The sequence below is a fragment of the Pinus tabuliformis genome, chromosome 9 (genome assembly GCF_031772625.1).
Source record: "Pinus tabuliformis cultivar Carrire ecotype Pingquan chromosome 9, CPIR1, whole genome shotgun sequence".
NCBI classification, from domain to species: Eukaryota; Viridiplantae; Streptophyta; class Pinopsida; order Pinales; family Pinaceae; genus Pinus; species Pinus tabuliformis.
In genome coordinates this window covers 21,383,987-21,404,243 of record NC_142307.1, presented here as the reverse complement: position 1 = coordinate 21,404,243, position 20,257 = coordinate 21,383,987, and the positions used below count along the sequence as shown (strand labels likewise).

The following is a 20,257-nucleotide window of genomic DNA, read 5'->3' as shown; positions in this document are numbered from 1 at the left end:
GTAAGAGCGCAACAATAAATAGTGGGATTCTATGGGGCACAATAATAACAATATGGGGACAACAAGGGCAGAACAATAACAATAAGGGTTGCAATGACAATAATAATGGGGGAATACACTAATGTTATAGGGACTAACAACAAATTCCCCTACAATTTTTATGAGCCTGATGGATGACATCTTGTGGCCCTTCACCAACTCGTTCATGGTTGTATATCTGGACGACATCATAATCTTTAGCAAGAGTTGGGAAAATCACTTACAACACGTTCGACGGGTCTTTCAAACCCTACGGTAGGACAAACTATGTGCCAACTTAGAGAAATGCACATTTGGCATGAGCCAAGTCCAATATTTGGGCTACATCATCAATGATCAAGGTGTGCATGTGGATCTCGTTAAGATCCAAGTCATTCAGGTTTGGTTAGCCCCAACCACTCTAACAGAGTTTCACATATTTTTGGGTCCTGCCAATTTTTATCATAAGTTCATGTTGGGATTCTCTTATATCACTTGGACTCTAAGTCAGGCTACCAAAGGCAGAGCGAAAAAAATAAAAATAAAAATAAAAATAATAATAATAATAATAATAATAATAAAAATAATAATTATTATTATTATTATGGTTTGACTCCCAACAAAAGGCATTCATTGAGTTGAAGCACCCCCTCTACTCTGCACCTATACTTATAATGTCAAACCTGCAACAACCATTTTAAAATAAGACAGATGTATCTGACTATGCTATTGGTGCAATTCTCACCCAACAGGGGCATCCGATGGCCTATCACAGTGAGACGTTTTCCGATACAATTCGGAAATACCCCACCTATGATAAATATCTACATTCCATTGTGCAAGCAACAAGACGAGCTTTATGTTTATCAACTTTTCCATCTAGTCCATACTTGGTTCTATAAACCCATATGCATCTAACAAGTTTTCGTCCCTTCGGAAGAGGAACAAGATCCCATGTATCATTTGCCAATAATGAACGATATTCTTCATTCATAATTGTGTCCCAATCTGGATGGCCTAAAGCTTTTGCAAAGGTGTCGGTATCATAATTCGTTGAAGCTTGAGCCAGTAAAGAAGAGGCTCTATCGAACTAAGAACATGTACGTCGCTAATCTGTAGGATCACCTGCAAGAGCACCTGCTGCATCCCGAGTAGCACGGACCCATTTTGGAAGCTGGGGAGATGAAGGAGGATCCTGAGAAAGTGGGGGAGGATTGTCATCCTCATTGTCATCATCTGAAGAATAAATATTTTCAGAAGTAGAAGGGATAGAGAGAGGTGGCACATCCACCGAACTAGGCTCGTACGCTGATATATTTTCAGCAAACTTTACATCTCTTCTAATAATAACATTTTTGGACTTAAGTGGAATAAGTTTATATCCTTTGACATCTTCAGAATATCGAACAAAAATACATTTTTTACTCTTAGGTTCTAAGGCTTTATGTTTCTCATCGAGAATATGGGCTCATGCTTCACTTCCAAAAACACGAAAGTGACTTACATTTGGTTTAATTGAGCTTTATGCTTCTTCTGGGGTGATATTCTTTAAAACCTTAGTAGAAATGCGATTTATTATGTACTTTGCACAGTTAATTGCTTCTGCCCAAAAATTAAGACTAAGTCCTTAAAATTGAAGCATACAATTAGCCATTTCCTTTAAAGTGCGATACTTCCTTTCAGCTACACCATTTTGTTGTGGAGTATATGGAACAGTATGTTGCATTTGAATTCCATGCTCAGTGCAAAAAATGATGAATCTGTTGTTAACATATTCTCCGCCATTATCAGATCTTAGCTTAAGAATTTGATGTCCATATTATTTCTCAACAAAGGCCTTAAACGCCAAGAACATGTTAATACTTCACTCTTGAGTTTTAAGAAGTATATCCAAATGCGTCTGGAGAAATCATAAATGAAAGTTAAGAAATACTTGTAGCAATTCAATGAAACAACTAGAAGTGGACCACATAAATCACTATGCACAAGCAGTAAAGGGGTTGAGGCGTGCCAAGAGGCATGTTTTTCAAAACTATCACGATGTTGTTTTCTGAGTACACATCTAGAACAAACACCATCTCTACAAGATACCATATGAAGACCTGTCACCATATTTTCTTTACATAGATTTTGAAGGAAGCGATAGTTTAAGTGACCAGATCGCTCATGCCAAAGTTTGCTCACTTCATCATAATTTATGAGCGACAAATACCGAGGGAAGAGTTGAGGACCCAAAGTTGTTAAACTTATACGACCTTGTAGAATCATCAGCAATGTCATTAGCTAAAATATGTCTAGGATCTCTTAGGTCCTTAATTACAACATCATGAGGTGAAAATTGTAAGGACCATATCCAGACTGTATACATTTTTTTTTTTTTTTTACAGCTAATACAACAAAAAAGAAACGCATTGAGATTTCAAATTTATTTAGCACACACATTCCTGACACTCATTTCAGGAAAACATTTACATACGTTTAACTAAGATCAATAGTAATGAAATACATGTGTACCGTTCACCAGAAGGCGAGACTCCACTTGCTCTATTGTTACTGGTATTCCCTTGTAGCCACCGCAAGTGAATGATGACGCACTTGATCCGAATGCAAAGACCCACAGGTTAACCTCCCAGCCTACTCCTTGGGTACTCTTCTTCCCCGCGGACCCCCGAGCTGCAATGGGGTTGTACAATGGAGGAAAGCACTAGCTGGTAGAGGAGAGCACACCTTGGCTCAAGAGTCCCCTCTCTAAAATCCTCTACCTCACCAAACTCACTATAGCTTCGTAATCACTGCTCTGACATCATCTCATCCATCCAACAATAGGGATCCCCCAAAAGTCCTTTCTCCCATGGCTTGCCCCTTCTTTTATAGGAGTCCTCAAGGTGACACTTGTCATGTCATGCATAATTAATTATTTTTTTATAATTCAATAGCTTGATTATTCGCCCACTCATGTGTCATTCTCACATCAAGGGTCTCCCAAAATTATTTACTTAAATTTTTATTGAAAACTAATGTTTTCCTCACCTCAACAAGATTCCTATCTCTTCTTCTAGTTGTCTCTTTATCCCCCCCCCCTTTTATTCCTTAATTTGTGTTCATTACTTGAAGTCAAAATGAGTCAAGATTTTATCCCCAATCTACTCCCTAATTTAACTCAGGTTATCTCCTAGATGGATATTCTTATGCTGGTTGTTGACACATGGAGCTTCTCTACATTTCTCTAAATTTAATTTATTATTCTCATTTTAATTCACCTTCCTCTTTTCTTAATTAGGTTTAAATTAGTTTAGGATTAATCTTTATCCTTACCATTATGTTTGTCTTTCCCCTTTTTCCTAATTAAACCACATAATCTTCCTAGTATTTTTCAAAATGGGAAGGGTAGAGTTTTTAAGGTACTCTATTTTAATTCTTCCTATGATCCTCCTTATTCCAGGTTTTATTTTTGATTTAATTACATTGATTTCTAATCATCATTTACCCTTGATGTAAATTTACCTAGTTTTCATTCATTGCTTATATTTATTTATTTTTAATGATTCCAAGGATGCCAAGTTTGGTTGTGCCCTTCAAGAACTTCCCTAGAAGTTCCAAGGGTGCCACACCTAATAGTTTATTTGTGATGCCAAGGGTGCCAGTTTGGTTGTGCCCTTCAAGAACTTCCCAAGAAGTTCCAAGGGTGCCACACCTAATAGTTTATTTGTGATGCCAAGGTGCCAGTTTGGTCGTGCCCTTCAAGAACTTCCCAAGAAGTTCCAAGGGTGCCACACCTACTAGTTTATTTGTGATGCCGAGGGTGCCAAGCTGGTCGTTCCCTTCAAGAAATTCCCCTGAAGTTCCAAGGGTGCCACACCACTTGCCCTTCAAGCATCCAGTGACTACGATGGGAAAGTATAGTGCAACGTCATAGACTACTATCATCTCCTATGTTGCCTGCTATAGTGAGACTAATGGTGTCGGGGATCAAGGAATCTGCCTTGATGCGCGCCCCCGGTAAAGTCCTCATGAGCGACCCAACTTTGGGACCTGCCCTCATGGCATCGTGATCTTCAAGGCGAAGGTGTTTCATCCCTTCCAGCCCAAGTCATGGCGGGGGTACTAGTGGGTGAGATCAGGGACGCTGTCCCACCCCTCCCATGTAGTTCCATCCACCTGTACAACCCCATCACCCATGTGTGGGTCATTCGGTCAAGCAACTAATCTGTGCCAGGTGTCATTGTCATGTCATATGCGAGTGCTCTGATGGTTTCCTGCCATACTCAATAATCATCAGTAACAAGGTTTCTCAATGTTAGTCATTATCATAATAGCATCATTAACAATTCATGGTCATTCACATCAAGTCTGAACTAACGAAAGTAGGTAACATAGGGGACACATCCCTCATGGCTATCATCAATAATCATCAATGGAAACATACATATTCATTAAGCTATCAACATCATAACATTGTAGAAATATACATATCCATCCAATTTATCATCATTATGCTTTTAGTAGAGCGCATACATATTCTTTACTACCCTCATCATAAATTCAAATAGAGACCAACTTAACTATTTAATGTTGCAATCATCAGAACACTGATAGATAAGATACATAACCATTCATGCTATCATAGTATCAATGGAAAGCATTCATAAACATCACAACCATGACTATCTCAATCGCTAATAATAGTGTCATGTGTCTAGATCCTCAACCTGAGGTCCTCAAAGAATAAAGTGTCTAAGATAATGTCATATTAAGGTCAGGAGACTAGAGTGGGCACTACATACACCCCCTCTTAACAATGGACTTCTTCCCGAAGTCCTCCAAACAGAAAGGAAAACGATGACACATATCCTAGGAATCCTTCCTGAAACTCTTGCTAACCTTCTGGTAACAGGTATCTCTGATGAATTAAAATCAATTAACAAAATCGTTTTCATCTTCTGGATTAAGTAATTTTCTCAACTAATTTATTTATTTGTTATTATTATTTTTATCATTTTTACCTAATTAGTTCTATTAGGCCCTCATGAAACATTGTCATAACTGAATATACAATTTCCTACCAAAAATACTTGAGATCGAGGTTTCTTGTAAAGAATTCATCTAAGAGCCAAATCAGAAGTAAATAAAATCACATGATACCCTGAATCAAGAACAACTAATTTCCTAACAATAAATAATGAATGTTGAGATTAAGTATACTGGTCACAAAACCAGTTAATTGCTCTCCTCACTCGTGTGTAATCACGGTTACAGGAACTATCACCTGGGCTCAGATGTGATTTCTACCATGGGTATGGCTAGGATCTACACCTGGATCATCATTACAATAAACACTAACTTGCCACTGGACCACAGGCCAACATGCTTGAATGGACACATACAACCTTATAGGGACAATAATAATACGCTTAAAAGATTACATTTCTAAAACCACCTAGTTGCATACACCAGTCCTTGTCCTGAAATGGAGGATTATCGAATAACAAAATAGAAATAAATCATTATGTGGCATGACACAAAATACAGAACATCCAAAACATACATGGAGCCATAGAAGCATAACTACTGAATTTCTTGAAACTGTTGCAGAGGGTTCCTTGTATACAAAACCCCAACCTTTGAATTGCAGGAACAGAACCCAGAGAGCATATATCGTTGAACTGGACAACATGATGCTTACCCAATACAATGTTATTGAATAGCAGAAAGCAAGGTAAGATGTCAACATCATGGCAGCTCAGACAACTACATACACTATACTACTCTATTAAGAGAGATTCAAAGCATTCTCTGACATAGCAACAACCTTGGAATCAAAGAAATCCTTTGCAATACTGAAAACAAATGTAGGTAGACAAGAAGTTAACATGTCTCTTCTATTACAGGTTTTAAACCATTATGACTCTACCACCACAATCTTGGAACTTTAATCAAAGACAACCTATGCACCATCTAAACAACGGCATCTTAAATAGCAAACTCCGTGACGAACAGATAGGATATACAGAGAATCAGGATATCAGCCTCAGCTCCTACACTTATAAGAAATATCTCAGACATTTAGGGATATTATTATGATATTGCATGGAAGAAAGAACAGGCAGACCCAAAGGATTATGTAGAAATGGTTAAATCTTTCTTAGCAACGGCCCATTAATTCAGGGTCCTTTTTTTTTTGACAGGAAAGTTTGCGCGTAGTCCACAAACAGAGACACTTAATTGTTCACCATACTTGTGGGCCATCTCTTTTTTTTTTAACATGAACGTTTGTGCTTGGTAGTGCGGAATGAACTAAAAGCACCAAAGATGGAACTATATGAACACCGTCATTACCAAGAAAGTTGGAAAAAAGACTAGAAGATCTGCATGAGCAATATCAAGAAAGAAGATGGAATAATCAATGACACTCATGGAACATGGCATCACAGAACCATTATTCAACGAGATATTATCAACGACTAAGTTTGGCATCTAACATTCAAGGTGATGTAATTGAAAATCTGTTGCCTATGGTGGACAATTTTGAAAGAGCCAAAACACAGATTAAGATATAAACGGAAGGGGAGGAGAAAATTGATAAAAGTTACCAGAGTATTTATAAACATTTCGTAGAAATCATGAAAGGATTTAATGTTAATGTGGTCAATACTGTTGGAAAACCATTTGATTCACTGCTACACGAAGCAATTATGCGTGAGGAAGAAGACTGACTTCTGGTATTCAAAAACATTTTGCCCTCCGAACCATCTGCGACGATGATATTCATCCTGATCCATTCTGGCGGGCTCCTCCAGGTAGTTATTTCTCTGTTTGCGCTTTTACTTTCAGCTAGGGTGCGCTTAACTCTGTGATTTCATTGTTTCAAAGATAATGTCTATTCAGCGAATATGGAAATGTTTGATAATGAACAAAGTCCCACTAGTATCGATTCCAATTTTGTTGTTTCGTCCTCTTGCAATTAATGCAAATCCCCAAATAAAATCGCCAAATTCTGCACGGAAACAGCATCCCCATCCTTAACTCCACCAGATGGGGTGTTGTCACAGATTTTTTTTAATCAACAAATGCGGTATGACAGAAAAAGATGTTTCAAAAGTCCTTAAACTTCGCAAGGGCTTGCTGCATAAACCAAGCCAGGATTTGGAAGAAGGGTTGGAGTTGTTAAGTGAATGTGGTTTGACCTCCCCTGCTCAGATTCGAAAGGCGGTTCTCTGCAATCCTAATATTTTCTTATATAAATCCGAAAAAGACTTAAAGTCTAGGCTCAATTTCCTAAGGTCTATCGTGAACAAAGAGGATGTCTGCAAGGTTATTTATACCGATTCAACGATTCTTAATGTGAGTGAGGATAAGCTTAAATCCACGTTTTCGTTGTTGCAAAGATTGGGCATTGAGGCCCATGCGTTATCAAAGTTATGGCAAGGGAACCCCGTCTCCTCACCTATAAGGAGGAAAAAGTTATGGAGTCATTTAAAGTGGCAGAGGGTCTGGGGCTTGAAAGGGGCTCCAAGATGTTTGGGCACGCTTTGCGTGGGTTACTAGGAATGGGAAAGGAGAGATAGATCGAAAACTGCAGTTTTTGAGCAGTTTAGGTTTCTCCGAAAAACAAATTTACAAGCTCTCATGTTGGACGCCGGTGATTTTGGGACTTTCAGAGGGAAAACTGAAACGGAATGAAGATTTTCTTGTCAAATCACAGGGGCTTCCATTAGATGATATTGTTAAATATTCCTGTCTGTTGACATGTAACTTAGAGACCAGGTTAATCCCTCGGTATAGAGTAATGGAGGCATTGAAGTCCATGCAACTGTTGAAAACAGAGAGGATTCCCCCACATATTGTTAGATGCACAGACAATTTTTTTTGGAAAAGTATGTTAATGGGAATCCCGAATGCTCCTCCGTTCTACGGGATATTTACTATGGAGTGAAAGCTGATAGTTGACAAGAAGACTTGCAAGAATGTAACGGTTCTTGGATTCCCTGGCATAACAGTTCTGAGAAGCATTATTATAGTGCCCCAGCAGATGGAGTTCAAGCGGATTAGGAAAGAAAAGGGCCAGAATTCTATAATTTAAGCAAAAATTTAATAAACTTCCACAGCGTTCGGAATTTCAGGGGATAAAACAAAGCAAAACAGAATTTATGAAATTAAACAGCGATGTTTTAGATTTCCTCGGCGGATGGAATTTCAAAGGAAAAAAATAGGGCAACGGCTAAAATTGACGAATTTGTGAGCAGAGATTATTTAAAATCCCCCGCCAGACGAAATTGCAAGGGATAAACGAAGGAGGAGGTCGGAGTTCGTCACATTAGTTAGAGATTTTCATCATATTATTTAACAAAACTAGCCATACATGCATGGGCCCATAGGCCTCAAGGGTTAAACTTGGCTCTGATACCAAATGTAAGGACCATATTTTTTTTTACAGCTAATACAACAGAAAAGAAACGCATTGAGATTTCAAATTTATTTAGCACACACATCCCTGACACTCATTGCAGGAAAACATTTCATAACATTTACATACGTTTAACTAAGATCAATAGTAATGAAATACATGTGTAACGTTCACCAGAAGGCGAGACTCCACTTGCTCTGTTGTTACTGGTATTCCCTTGTAGCCACCGCGAGTGAATGATGATGCACTTGATCTGAATGTGAAGACCCACCGGTTAACCTCCCAGCCTACTCCTTGGGTACTCTTCTTCCCCGCGGACCCCCGAGCTGCAATGGGGTTGTACAATGGAGGAAAGCACTAGCTGGTAGAGGAGAGCACACCTTGGCTCAGGAGTCCCCTCTCTAAAATCCTATACCTCACCAAACTCACTATAGCTTCGTAATCACTGCTCTGACATCATCTCATCCATCCAACAATAGGGATCCCCCAAAATTCCTTTCTCCCATGGCTTGCCCCTTCTTTTATAGGAGTCCTCAAGGTGACATTTGTCATGTCATGCATAATTAAAATTTTTTTATAATTCAATAGCTTGATTATTCACCCACCCATGTGTCATTCTCACATCAAGGGTCTCCCAAAATTATTTACTTAATTTTTTATTGAAAACTAATGTTTTCCTCACCTCAACAAGATTCCTATTTCTTCTAGTTGTCTCTTTATCCCCCCCCCCCTTTTATTCCTTAATTTGTGTTCATTACTTGAAGTCAATTAATGAGTCAAGATTTTATCCCCAATCTACTCCCTAATTTAACTCAGGTTATCTCCTAGATGGATATTCTTATGCTGGTTGTTGACACATGGAGCTTCTCTACATTTCTCTAAATTTAATTTATTATTCTCATTTTAATTCACCTTCCTCTTTTCTTAATTAGGTTTAAATTAGTTTAGGATTAATCTTTATCCTTACCATTATGTTTGTCTTTCCCCTTTTTCCTAATTAAACCACATAATCTTCCTAGTATTTTCCAAAATGGAAAGGGTAGAGTTTTTAAGGTACTCTATTTTAATTCTTCCTATGATCCTCCTTACTCCAGGTTTTATTTTTGATTTAATTACATTGGTTTCTAATCATCACTTACCCTTGATGTAAATTTACCTAGTTTGCTTTCCTTGCTTATATTTATTTATTTTTAATGATTCCAAGGATGCCAAGTTTGGTTGTGCCCTTCAAGAACTTCCCTAGAAGTTCCAAGGGTGTCACATCTAATAGTTTATTTGTGATGCCAAGGGTGCCAGTTTGGTTGTGCCCTTCAAGAACTTCCCAAGAAGTTCCAAGGGTGCCACACCTACTAGTTTATTTGTGATGCCAAGGGTGCCAAGCTGGTCGTGCCCTTCAAGAAATTCCCCTGAAGTTCCAAGGGTGCCACACCACTTGCCCTTCAAGCATCCAGTGACTACGACGGGAAAGTATAGTGCAACGTCATAGACTACTATCATCTCCTATGTTGCCTGCTATAGTGAGACTAATGGTGTCGGGGATCAAGGAATCTGCCTTGATGCGCGCCCCCCGGTAAAGTCCTCATGAGCGACCCAACTTTGGGACCTGCCCTCATGGCATCGTGATCTTCAAGGCGAAGGTGTTTCATCCCTTCCAGCCCAAGTCACGGCGGGAGTGCTAGTGGGTGAGATCAGGGACTCTGTCCCACCCCTCCCATGTAGTTCCATCCACCTGTACAACCCCATCACCCATGTGTGGGTCATTCGGTCAAGCAACTAATCGTCATGTCATATGCGAGTGCCTCTGATGGTTTCCTGCCATACTCAATAATCATCAGTAACAAGGTTTCTCAATGTTAGTCATTATCATAATAGCATCATTAACAATTCCTGGTCATTCACATCAAGTCTGAACTAACGAAAGTAGGTAACATAGGGGACACATCCCTCATGGCTATCATCAATAATCATCAATGGAAACATACATATTCATTAAGCTATCAACATCATAACATTGTAGAAATATACCTATCCATCCAATTTATCATCATTATGCTTTTAGTAGAGCGCATACATATTCTTTACTACCCTCATCATAAATTCAAATAGAGACCAACTTAACTATTTAATGTTGCAATCATCAGAATACTGATAGATAAGATACATTACCATTCATGCTATCATAATATCAATGGAAAGCATTCATAAACATCACAACCATGACTATCTCAATCGCTAATAATAGTGTCATGTGTCCGGATCCTCAACCTGAGGTCCTCAAAGAATAAAGTGTCTAAGATAATGTCATATTAAGGTCAGGAGACTAGAGTGGGCACTACAAAAATTCAACGATTTTGCCTTCACCTGAATGAGTTATCTGATATACAGATAGAAAGTTACAGGATAAAGTTGGAACACATAATACATCATTAAATTGACCATTGTCTAGATGAATAGTTCTAGTCCCTGCAACACTAAGAGATCTATCATCACCAACATATATATTTTTGGTGTTACAATCATTTAAAGAAAAAAGCATGGCTTTGTTTTTGGCCATGTGATAAGAAGCTCCAAAATCAATGAGCCACTCATGAGAATGAGAAGAAGAAGATACATTTAGTGCATAACCAGACCGAGATGCTAAACAACCACATGCAGAAAGTGCTATTCTTGAAGATAAAGTGGAAGTTGAAAAATGCTCCAAATTGCTTAGGACCCTTGTTTGGTTTAAGACCATTCTTTTTAGGATACTACTTCTTAGAATTCTTTGAAGTTTGTTGTTGTTAGGCGGCTAATACTTTCTTAGAAGAGTTTCCAAGATTTAGAAGACCAAGATGTAAGAGTTTTTCTTGTTCTCTTATTAAAGAATCACAAAAGGCATCAAAAGAGAGAGACTTGTAGTCTTGGCCTTGAGAAATGAAGGTTTCTCTAATAGAATAGAAAGTGGAAACAAACACGGAGTAGGCTAGTCCCAACTTAGTAAGAATATAATAGATAAAGCTACCATCTTCTTTCTTAACTTTAACAACTTCTAAGAGAAGTCTAAGGGTCTTGAATTTGGACAAAAAATCTTCAATGGAAGAAAAATTATTGGGGTCCAACGTAAGCAACTCATTTTCGAATTGATGGGCTCTAATTTCATTTTTAATTCCAAAAACTTTAGTGAATTGTTTCATTGCTTCATTAGAGGTATCAAGTTTTGTGATATGGAATCTAAGGTCTGGAGAAATAGACATCTCTATTAACCCACGTGCTTGATCTTGCCTATTTTCCCATTTGGCTGCCTTATCTTCATCTTTAGGTTTAATTTGTTGACGTAAGGCTATTATGTAAAGACCTTTACTTCTAAGTAAATCTACAATGTAGGACCACCATTGGAAGTAGTTGGTGTTGTCAAGAATAACTTGGCATGGACTTTCTATTTAAACAGAAACTGAAGTTGTAAATGTTGAAACTAAGTGTTCCAATGGAAAGATCTCAAAAAATTAGGCCGATTAAAAAAAAGGGCTCTGAAAACGGCTTCTGAATGAAAAAAGATATGGTTTTTTTGAAGAAAATTTGTTGAAGAAGCCGACGAAGTACGTGAATGTGCGGAAGTGAATAATAATGTTATATTTTAAAAAAATACCCCACCCTCACCCTTTCCAAACTTAATCTAATTAGCTCACTTTAAAAAAGATTTTATGTAACCCACTTTTATAAATAAGTGAAAGTCACTTTTACAATGGTACTTTATGAACTACTCACTAAATTGTAACTTAAATAAAATATAAAGAGACTTTAGAATTATAAGTGACTCACTTTTTATAATGGATGAGAACACTTTGACATAAAGTAACATTAAAACATAAGTTACATGTGTTTTTGGAAAAAGTAACTCAACAAAAAGAAAAATTTGAACCCAAGACCTTTATTCTCATAAAATAACTTTGGACCAAGTGAGCTAATTTAAAAGGCAAGTAATTTTTGGAAAAGAAGAAGCGTTTTTTTTAGACGCTGAAGCTTTGGGTGCGTGCTTACTTGAAAAAAAAAATTCCCTACAAAACACAACACGCACATGCAAAAAAACCAAATCTTATGGCTTGAAGTTAGCTTTCGCCGAAAACTAAATATTTTCCTCAATGTTTCTGATTTTCCGAGATCACACTAAAGCGCGGCAGAAAATGCATATGCATGAGAAAAATTCTTCCTTTTTGTTTCTGTTTTGCCCGGATCACACAGAGTCGCGGGGCAAAGAGTACGCAAAAATGAAAGGTATAGATCCGGTAATAAAAAAAATAGAGAGCTAAATAAACCGAAATAAACAAAGAGATGAATAACTAAAACCGCAAATAAAGATTGTATACCTCCAGATCTTAAAAATGACGTAGTTAGGGCTACCAAAAACCTTTTCACATGAAACAAAAGGGATTTCTCACTGGAACAGATGCTCCTAACACAATAAAGCAACCATCTCCACCCGAAAATAGTCAGAAACAGTAAATCTAAGAAAAAACATTCGAATACAGTTGTAACGGCTTCCGATTTGGATCACCAACGGATACAGCCCTCAAATAGGTCTGATACCATGTAGGAATTTACAAGGTAAGTTCCTCAGATAAAACACCAAAGGACACTGCTCACAAACAGATCACAGATCGATACACCAATATTCTTGACGTGGTTAAAACTCTCAAAGAGAGAAACAGTGGACGCCCTAAGCAAACGTGGCCACTTCAAGCAATTTATTAATAAAAGAAAAAATTTACATAAACTTCTCTCATGAACGATGACCCTACAAATGACCCTCCAATCTCTTTAAATAGGGATCATGGACCAATCGGGTGTGAAGCCACGGATCAAATGTCGGTAAACCCATGAGAGAATGAATCGTCGAATCACTTCATATCTAGAACAAATCGTGACCGTCGGATTGTAAATTACAAATGTACATAGTAAAGAAATACACTTTACTTAACTCTACACTAGACCATTGGATTGTAAATTACAAATGTACATAATAAAAAAACACACTTTACCTAACTCTACACTAGACCAAGTTATACTTAACTATTTCCTATGTGTCGAAATATCCTAACAATTTTTCTTTGTTTCCCTCCAAAATATTTACATGTACCTCTATATGAATTTAAAACATTTTGATTGGTTTCCATATTATGACTTGGAAATTACATGAAAATTTCTTGGGCATTTTTTGGCTAAAATTTCCTCTAATGTTTTCAGTGGTGCATACTTGAATATAAAGTCCCTACTAGTGACAATCTAGAAAAAATGAAGTATTGTTGGGGAATGTTGGTGTGCCCTGTGTAAAAAATTTGAGACTGTGGATTGAGACTGTGGATCATCTTTTCATATCCTATCCTTTTACCTTAGGAGTTTGGTACTCTGTTAAAAACTGCACGACTACCTCCGGGGTCCCAATGCTCCACCATGATTATCCTAATGTTTGAAACGACTCTAGCATTATGCAAATTCTCCTTCCCACGCACGAACCATCTGTTCCAACCCAGAGGGAGTAAATGAGGCACTCGTCCTAAGAGATTTCACATGGTGATGATTTGCTTGCTCTTGCTATGGATCCAAATATGAGTGACTTGTAGAGTTCCCACACTTACCCTGTCCACTATGCCATCTGTACCAACTTGTTGAGGATTGCAACCAAAGGTCAAGTGAAAAGGAACAAAGGAACAAATATGCTCTGATGATGCCAAATGTGAGGGGAAAAGGGGTACATAAAGAAAGGATGGATGTGATTGGGACAAGATGCTCAGGAGGAGTAGTTGTGATGGTGGGAGAGGTCAATGGGAGAGGGGGTTCACAAAAGCGCTGATGTAGAGGGTGAAGTGGGGGATGGGGAGACAGAGGGTGGAACCATGAAAGAAAGAGTTCAATAAAAGTTAATAATGCCATTAATTCCATGATTTTTTACTTGTGTCCGGTTTTTGAAGTAGGAGGAGAGAATTATCTTCAACTTTAGGACTTTCATTAAAGTAATTAGGGAATGGGGAAGTATCTATCTATTGCATTGAACTTGTTACAGCCTTCTTCCATTTGGAAGGCCTTGTTGGCTTGCATATCCACATCCTTGTTTTGGCCTTTTAGGATGTGAACAACAAAAAAAAATTCCCGAAGGGAAAAAGCATGTTCTTGGCTCTCTTGAATATCTTATTCATTTTGTTGTGTTGCGCTGTAGAATTATAGTTCATGTGTTTTATGACCAAGAGGGAATCCCCCAAGACATTCATTTCATTAATACCTTTTTGCTTAGCTAAAGTAAGACCAAAATACAATCCATATGTCTCTGCTTGGTTATTTGTATATTTTCCCAAACCCCATGTTAGGATATTCCGACACATAGGAAATAGTTAAGTACAACTTGGTCTAGTATAAAGTTAGGTAAAGTGTGTTTCTTTACCTTGTACATTTTGTAACTTACAATCCGACGGTCACAATATGTAGTGATCCAACGGTTCATTCTCTCCTCGGTATTACCGACACTTGATCCGTGGCTTAACACCCGATTGGTCCATGATTTCTATTTAAAGCGCATGGAGGGTCATTTGTAGGGTAATCCGTCTATGAGAGAAGCATATGTAAATTTTCATTCTTTTATTAATAAATTGCCTGAAGTGGCCGCATTGGCTCAGGCCGTGGACTATTTCCCTCTTTGAAGGTTTTAACCACGTCAAAATACTGGTGCATTGATCTGTGATCTGTTTGTGAGCAGTGTCCTTTGGTGTTCTGTCTAAGGAACTTACTCTGTAAATTCCTACACCCCAAACATATCTATCTTCAATTATTCCTTCAATATTAATTGTCACTTCAATATGACAAATCTTGTTATATATAATAATGTTAATCCAAAAAAAATAAAAGTGAAAAGATATAAATTAATAGATAAGAAAGTAATTTTTATAGTATAATCCTTACACAATTCCGAAGATTTCCTTTCTAAAAAATACATTTAATTTCATAGTCTCCCCAAGATTTTCTCCTAAAAAAATTATATTCGATATTATATTCGATATCATAACCTCCCTTGTGATCCCCATTATATCAACCCCTACTTAGACCAAAAAATTGATATATCAATATTCCTTTATCTAATTGATTTTTTAATATCCTTCGATCTTCCCATCAAAACTAACTCTAACCAGAAGATACAATGCAACTACATAAAAATTGATGCAAAGCAACTAAAATTCCCATTTCTGAAAAAATACATACTAATATTCAATTTCATAGTTTCACTGAAATCTCAGTGAAACCATGCTGTCAACCCCTAGTCATTCACATTTAAATGTTCCTTCATATGGTTAATTCAATATTGGAATTTTTCATTGTCTTTTACACATCTGATCAAAACTAACTCGCCCAAAAGTAAATATCCAAACCAATGCAAGTGTTAAGAAGGCATTGCTTTATTACATGGATTCATTCAAATGGTGTGAATTGCACGATTTCAAAGTAACAAGGTTTTAGGACAAGCTTATAAACTTGTCCTAATACTGCTTTATATAGATCTCTTGTCAGCATAGATCTAAACTATATATATATATATACAAATTTCTTCATGCTTGATATATCTAGTGTTAAGATAAATCTATTTATATATAGCAAATTTTCTTTTGTAAATAAGTTGATCTTAGGCCAAAGCCAGTGCATCTATTGGATGAAAGAACAATCTACCCACAGTGGAATGCCATCACCAAAATTGTGTGAAGCTCAGTGAAACTCGGATGCCTCTTGGGATGGTTTAATTCCCCCAAAAGTGACTTCCAGCCTTAACCCATCAACCCCTCTCCATAAGGTTTGAACTTGAGAGCTGGTGGAGACTAAACCCCACCCAAACCCACTAATCTACATCTCATGGGTGCAAATTTTAGTAAAGACACAGGAATGAGATTGGAAAAAAAATCCCACTAATCTACATCTCATGGATACAAATTTGACACAGGAATGAGATTAGATAAAAAAATCCTATTGGATCTATGAAAAATGGGGGTCTGGTCAACCAAAAAAAATTCATGTACACTCATAAATCACCAATTTCTTTGATTTGTTTTAACTATGATGACTTCTATATAGAACAATGTTTTTTCTACACTAATAATTATAGTGGTGAGAATAGGAGGAGTTAAACCACCATAAAATCAGAGCATACATTGACAGAGTAAAAAGATGAAAAGCATTGGTAGGAATTCATAAATCGCTATAATTTAGATAGGATAACCACAAAATAAAACGATATTTTTCCTAGACTATTTATGCATGTGAGGAATTAAACAACCATAAAGCATTCCTAGACTATTTATGCATGTGAGGAATTAAACAATAAAAGCACACATTGACAGAGTAAACAGATGAAAAGCATTTGCAACAGCATTGTTTTAGATAGTAACCAACCTACAAAACACAATGAAGGAAAACAGCTCTCAACTAACCTTTCGCCGTAACCAGAGGAATGAGGAATGTTTTGGGACTAATGCCTACCATTCAGCTGTATTTCAGAGAGCAGAAATCTTCCGTGCCCACCATTTAATCATATCTATTGAACTGTCTGAATTACAATAAAGGAAGCAAAACTGCACTCTTAAGAATAAAAGAACGTTTGTTTCACTGAACGAGATAAAACATCTATGAAAGGTGGACTGACCATATTTGAATTTTCATATAACCATCACAAAATAAATGATATCATCCATGTAAATTTTAAAATACTGATATCACTGATCAATTAAGAAGACATTACTTATATTTCAGCAAAAAAAACATCCCCATTACAACAAAACAAGCTTTGAGCTAGAATATAGAGGACGTAATGAAAGACATGTCAAGTGTTACTGGCACTTAGCGTTGCTATTTTTGCTGCATACCAAAGCAGCATGCATTTAAAGAATCATCTATTACATGCACAGCACGCCATATTCAGATATTCACAGAATAGAAGTTCCACAGAATGTAACAACATTTGAGTATATCCTAAGGGTCCTTTGTAGTATTTAGAAGTTACTCCTAAACGGATTGATTACTACAGTTAATAGTTAAATTTCGGTATCATTAGAATGATGCTTAGTTGTACACCCTTGCAACTTTAATTGGCTCGGTCTCTGATCACTTCAATATCCATCTCTGCAGGGTCAGTTGCCTGAATTTCATAATGAACACCATCAAGCTCCCTTCTTATCCTCTCCTTGGACGTAGCATAAAGCATCTTTGCCCTGATTTGGGACTGATCAGGAGACCTAAATAAAAATTCAACAAAATCAAACGTTTAGCTTATATTGCTCAATTTTCAAGCATATCGAATAAGACGTTAGTGTAATGCAATTATAATGCCTTATACTGTAACAACGAAGTCAAAACTGATCTATTGAGACCTGAACCAAAAAGAAAACATGGTATAAAAAAAGCAACTATAATAAATAATGTAAATAAAAGGACTTCTAAAGAAAACTCACCATGAAATGAAAAAGATCTTGCTCTTTTGACAGTTTTCACTTGTCACAAAGTCAAAATCAAACACCGCATATCGGCAGTCATTCTCCGGAAGGGAGGCTGTGAAATCATTGTAGCTCTCTGCCGGACCTCCAGTTTTATCCACCACAACTTGTTTAGACTTTTCCTCGATCTTGAAAATGATATAACGATGCACTTTCTTCCTCTGCAACTCCAGGAAAACTTGCTTGCATTCATCTGCAACTCCCATTCCTGAAGATGCACTAGACTGCAAAAAATACAAAAACATAAAAAAGGGAAACTATAGTCTGCTACAATTTTTGCTGAAACAACCTAGCATTTTATTACAAGTACTTCCAAGTTTGGTTCATTCTTTAAAATAAATGTTGCCTGGATGCCTACTATTTCCCTCAAGATTTCGACAAATAGTCAAGACATAATGTAATATGCATGCCAACATTGAAATATACTAATTCAAAGAACAGGCAAATAAATAAATAAAATCATTAGAAAAATCAAAACCAGATTCCCGAAGCTTTAAGAAACAAATTCCTAAAATAACTGAATTTATTGGTCAAAGCACTCTTATCAGACAAGTTAAAACTAAAGGTGTTAGAGCATATGGTAATTTTCCCGCATTCAGTATAGGGGAGGGAATTTTTTTTCTTCATGTATATTTTACAGATGATTAATGTGATTTAATGAAACTTAAAAACTTATCCATTACAACCTTAAAAAATCAGATCACATAACAGTAGACTCCAAAATGCAAAAACAAACAGCGATATCAATACAACACACCAGCTCGGCCAGCATTCTGGCAACAACCATTGGAGAAAATCGGACTAAAATAGTAACAAAGATCAAGGTTTCCACTAATTTACAAGGATGAAACTGGAGAACTGTATATGTTAACAATTTAATCGGCCTTAAGCTAACCATAAAATATAAAAAAACAAGCGAATTCCACAACACCCTAAAATTAAACAAATTATAAACCAATGCCAACAGAAATTAGCATCGCAACAAGAAACAGTAAATGGACAACCCTTAGCCCACCGTATATAATGCACATAAGATGGATTAGAAGTGCAAGACTGGAACCGGTAGGAGAATGGGAACAGATCAAGAAATGGGTTTACTGGTCAAGTTTTTGGAAGCCAATTTATAAACCAGGCGTACATGAATTTTTGATAACCACAGTTTACGATCATCTTATATTTTTACTATTCTGCTGACAGTGATACTAATGACAAAAGGCACTCTCCAAATTACCTTCTCCAAAAGGACCCGATTAAACCCCTTGAAAAGAAAGAGGGTGTACAGTAAAATCTCAAACAGTTACAAACAAAAGGCCTTCAACCCCAAACAAGTAATTCTGAGAGTGGCACCCCACAGCCAAGCATGCTAAATAAACGTTACAGATATAATGTACTAAAGCAACCATCTACCACAAAATTATTTAAATTCTGGTTTCATATAATCAGATCAGAGAAACCATCCTGAGAATGAGCGGGCAAACGAACCCCAAAATTTACCAGAGAAATATATATACAGAGACAACCATATATGGCTTTTAACGTTTTTGGTTTCACTACAAACAAATCGACAAGGGCTAGGGTTTGATGGGGTGAATAAGCTTACCATTTTGAACGACATTGTTGTATGTGGCCGCGAGGGAACTGCCAGAATGTGCCGGTGAAATGTGGCAGCCTGCAACTTCGCAGGGCTGATAATTGAAATCAGGAAGCGTTTCCCAGTCAGTCAGAGAGAGAGGATGTGGATCGAACCCTCGCTGATAAGCCAATGCACCTAATGATGATAAATACAGAAGCAACAACTGCGCTGTCCTTTTCGGGGGTAATGATGAGGAACCATTGGGCTTTAAAGGGGAAACGAAAGGAAATGGTCAAAAAACAAAACGATTCGAAACAAACGGAGAGATTTGTGTTTGAATTAATAGCTGCAATCGTCGTTAGTGACTCTTCGTCAAATACCGTATGGTCCCATGGAGACATCATTCTTTTTAAAGGTTAACATCAACAACATGATGGTAGTTAATAGCCACTAGCTTATGATTGTGATAGATAGATATTTTGATTTTTATTGCGTTATTTACGGTGTTGTATTTAATATTTTAATGGGAAAGAATATATATATATATATTCACTAGTTTAGGATGGTGATAGATTTTTATGTATTATTTTAATGTGAAATAATATATAGAGAGATGGTTATATTTTTTTCTATCCGAAGGGATCACATTAGGGAAGTGCTTTAGTGACGGAACTCGATCAATTGATCTAACCCTTGGGGCTATTAGCGAAGGTTATATAAAATAACTAAAAATAATAAAAAAATTATAATGGTTAATATCTA

At 36.9% G+C, this 20,257-nt stretch overlaps 1 protein-coding gene across 1 annotated transcript; it reads right to left on the bottom strand.

The window, feature by feature from the left end:
* Nucleotides 1-17,149: 17,149 nt before the first annotated feature.
* ADF6 (actin depolymerizing factor 6) lies at nucleotides 17,150-19,815 on the bottom strand. Its single transcript, XM_089438930.1, has 3 exons — nucleotides 19,523-19,815; nucleotides 17,881-18,146; nucleotides 17,150-17,664 (listed from the first exon to the last, which is right to left on the bottom strand). Exons 1-3 carry the CDS (start codon nucleotides 19,535-19,537, stop codon nucleotides 17,514-17,516), a joined length of 432 nt encoding a protein of 143 aa, XP_089295056.1. The 5' UTR covers nucleotides 19,538-19,815; the 3' UTR covers nucleotides 17,150-17,513.
* Nucleotides 19,816-20,257: the final 442 nt, after the last annotated feature.